At 62.3% G+C, this 3,639-nt stretch overlaps 1 protein-coding gene across 1 annotated transcript; it reads right to left on the reverse strand.

The window, feature by feature from the left end:
* Nucleotides 1–621: 621 nt before the first annotated feature.
* RPRM (reprimo, TP53 dependent G2 arrest mediator homolog) lies at nt 622–1,418 on the reverse strand. The gene has a single exon (XM_056350088.1). The coding sequence runs from the start codon at nt 1,243–1,245 to the stop codon at nt 910–912; it is 336 nt and encodes a 111-aa protein (XP_056206063.1). The 5' UTR covers nt 1,246–1,418; the 3' UTR covers nt 622–909.
* Nucleotides 1,419–3,639: the final 2,221 nt, after the last annotated feature.

Here is a 3,639-nt window from a genome sequence, read left to right on the forward strand (position 1 = left end):
ATATTGATTTATCACTAGCAATGAGTGCAAGCCCCCGGGGATATGATAAACAGCTACACAAACCTCACATAGAAAGATGCTTTGTTATCCCTACAGAGGAAATGGATGAACAAAAAATTAAAATAAATTCCTGTGCAAGTATAAATTTCTCCCAGCCTTAAATGTAAGGAGTCACCTGTTGGAGTTGGGTTAATAAAAAGTAGGTAGAGTGGTTTTCCAGTCAAACTCGGACAGAGGGGGATACAACCGGGGTGTCCTGGGTTATTTCCCCGGCCAAAGCTGGAGCCCACGGGGCAGGAGCGGGGTCCCGGGCGCATCCCACCCCCCACCCGGCGCACCCACCCGGCGCATCCCTCCAGGCGCATCCCGTCGGGTACCGGTGTGCGCAGGGGAGAGGGTACCGCGCTCACCCTGCAGCCGGGGGAGGGGGGGTGGGACAGCGGTCTAAACCAGAAGTTTTAACCCAGTTACAAGGCAAAAACCTGCATGGACGGTCCGCGGGGCGTTTGCTTCACCCTGAGCCCCGCGGATTCGCCTCCCCGCTCCCCGCCCCGGCACCCCAGCACCGGCAGGCGGGAGGCGCTGAATTAACGCGAGCGGAGTAAGAAGTCCCAGACCTGTTGCCATTAGAGCACGTTTTACTTCGGGCACCCCGCGGGTCGGGACGGCGGCTCCGGGGCGGGGGCGGGGAGCTGCACACGCCGGGAACCCCCGCACGCCTCACCGGCCTCCGGGATCGCGGGGTTCGGAGGGAAAAAAAAAAAAATAAAAAAAAACACCAACCCGAAGCACCAAACCGACACCCAGTCTGTCCGAAGGAGGGACGGCCGTCGTGCAGGCAGCGCGGGGGCGGAGGGCGCCGGACGGCTTCCCCCGGCGGCGGGGCGGGGGGCGGCGGGGGCCCGGCCGTCAGTAGGGCCCCACCACCACCGCCTCCACCTCCTTGGACGGCCGCCGGTCCTTAACCAGAAAGTTGATCATCCCCTCGGACTTGATGAGGAGGTTGCAGCCAAGGAAGAAGATGCCGAAGACGACGGTGAGGGCCAGGACGCACATGACGGCGATCTGCACCACCCGCATGATGTACAGGCTCCGCTCGTCCGCCGCCGCCGCCGCCCCGCCGTCGGTCACCACGGAGGCGGCGGTGCAGCAGCGCAGCGCCCGCTCCAGCTCCAGCGCCGCGCTCCCGGTGCCCGCCAGCAGCCCCGCCGCCGCCGTGCCGCCGCCCGCCGCCGAGCCGTTCATCCCGCCCGGCCGCCCCGCCGCCGCCGCCGCCGCATGCAGGCGGGCCGGGCCGTGCCGTGCCGAGCCCCGCCGTGCCCGCGCCGTGCCCGCGCCGTGCCGCGCTGCCCCGCGCCGGCGGAGGCTCCGCGCTGCCCCGCTCCGCCCGCCGCTCCGCGCTGCGCTCCGCCCCGCCGCGCCCGGGAGGGGAGCGGGGCTGAGGGGCGGGGGGCTGGGCGGGGGGATTTCGTGAGCGGGGGTGGGAGGCGATGGGGAGGTGGCTGGGGGTGGGCGCTGGGGGGGGCCGTGGGGAGCGGGGCTGTTGCCGGGGGGCGTTGAGGGGGGGTTGGGGGAGCAGAACGCTTGCCAGTGGGTTTTGGGGAGCGGGATTTCTGCTCCTGGGTTTTGGGGTGGGTTTTGGGGGGAGCAAGATTTTTGCCAGTGGGTTTTGGGGTGGGTTTTGAGGAGCAGAACATTTACCAGTAGGTTTTTGGGGAGCAGGATTTTTTCCAGTGGGTTTTGGAGTCAGTTGGGGGGGCAGGATTTCTGCCAGTGGGCTTTGGGGAGCAGGAATTTTTCCAGTGGCTTTTGGGGAGCGGGATTTTCGCCAGCAGGTTTTGGGGACTAGGATTTCTGCCAGTGGACTTTGGGGATCAGGACATTTACCAGTAGGTTTTGGGGAGCAGGATTTTTGCCAGTGGGCTTTGGGGTGGGTTTTGAGGAGGGGGACTTTTGCCAATGGCTTTTGGGGAGCAGGTATTTTGCCAGTGGCTTTGGGGAAATGGGGTTCAGGGATGGGCATTTTCTAAGGCAGCAAGCTCTGGGGGGCGCCTTTCTAAAAAGTGGAGTTTGGGGAGTGTTTTTAGGGAAACAGTGTTCCAGATTTTGAGGGAGCAGGATTTTCCAAGTGGGATTTTGCAGGAGTGGGTTGTTTGTTGTTTTTTAAAAGGAGCAAGTTCTTGGGTGTGGGCTTCCAGAGAGTGGGGTTTTGGGAGTGTTTTTGGGGGGAGAGGAGGAGGTTTCTGCGGGGGTGTGTGTGCAGTGCCGGTCCCTGGGGCTGTAGAAGGAGCCAGACCAGCCCTTGGGGGATGTGTGGGCTCAGTTGGTTGAACCTTACCCTCCTCAAACACCGGGCCCTCACCCCGCCCCCGGTCTGTTTTAACCGAAGGTTCAGCCGCTGCATGGCCCCAAGGGTTTTTCGGAGCCGTGCCTCCTGTATGTGGCTGGAGGCCACAGTGCCAGGAGAGGTGACAACAGGAGCGGTGACAACCCAGTGTGACTCTGGGGACGCACTCAGCGGCAGGTGCACAGGGGTCCGCGCGTTGTGCACCTCTGCACCCCACTGCCCAGCCCTGGGGGTGCACCTGAGAACCCTGGGTACCAACGCTGCTTCCCCAGAGGCACCCAAGCACCTGGGGGTGGCTGGGGCTTCGTGCCCCCCATTTAGGGGTGGGTCCAGCCCTGATGCTGCTAGTGGGACCGCTTTCCCCATCTCCAGTTTGGGGGTTGGGGGCTAAGTGGGGGGTGGCAGCAGCTCCCGACACCCGGGGCTCTGGTTTGGGTGTGGGTCTGCCCATGCCGCTGGCCACCGGGTGGTGATGGGCAGGACAGGCAGTCCCGTACCGCCAACCCGGCGGTGATGGCTGGGGGTATTTCCGAGCAGAGGATGCGAATGCAGGCACAGCTGGGAGCTGCAGGCAGCAGGCGGTTGCTGCCGTTGTTAACCCGGCCCTCTCTTTGCTTGAGCGGAGATTTAATTATCGCAAACAGGCAGAGGAGTCGGTGTGCAGGGGCCTGCCGGGGGGCTGCGAGCAAGCACTGCCCATGGCAGGGTGGGCTGCGACAGCCACACGGCTCCTTACACCATCCAAGGCTGGTCCTCATGGGATGAAACTAGCAGGGAGGTCAAGGCCAGGCATGGAGAAACAATGTTTTCTGAACCCCTTGAGCTAATTGCCTTAGCGGGGTGGCCGTTTTGTTAACTGACACAGTCGTCTAGAGCCCAGATGAAACCTGTTACCCATGTCCTGGTCTCGATGCAGCCCGTTCCTTTGGCACAGGGTTTTAGGGGTGGCAGTGCCTGTGCGGGGTCCCCTCCCTGAGGAGCCCAGCTCTTCTACCGAGAGCAGCCCACCTACAAGGCCGTGCTGGGTGAGCTCTGCTGCCTTATCAGATGGGACATGATGGGAACATTTTGTTTTTACTGTTGGAGGAAGAAGATAGTATTAATTCTAATTAGCAATGGGAGTGCTGGCAGTTATTTTAGCCAGAGGAAAATGCTGGAAGAGATGTTCAAACTCCGCATGACTCCTTTTTTGCAGCTCGGGGTTTCTCTGCTTTCCCAACTTGCTGTGCAAAGCAGCTGGTGGGGGTGGCAGGCGCATGGTCGGGGTCTGCCCCCCGTGCTCCTCTGTGCTC

This window comes from Falco biarmicus, chromosome 8 (assembly GCF_023638135.1).
Source record: "Falco biarmicus isolate bFalBia1 chromosome 8, bFalBia1.pri, whole genome shotgun sequence".
Classification (NCBI taxonomy): Eukaryota; Metazoa; Chordata; class Aves; order Falconiformes; family Falconidae; genus Falco; species Falco biarmicus.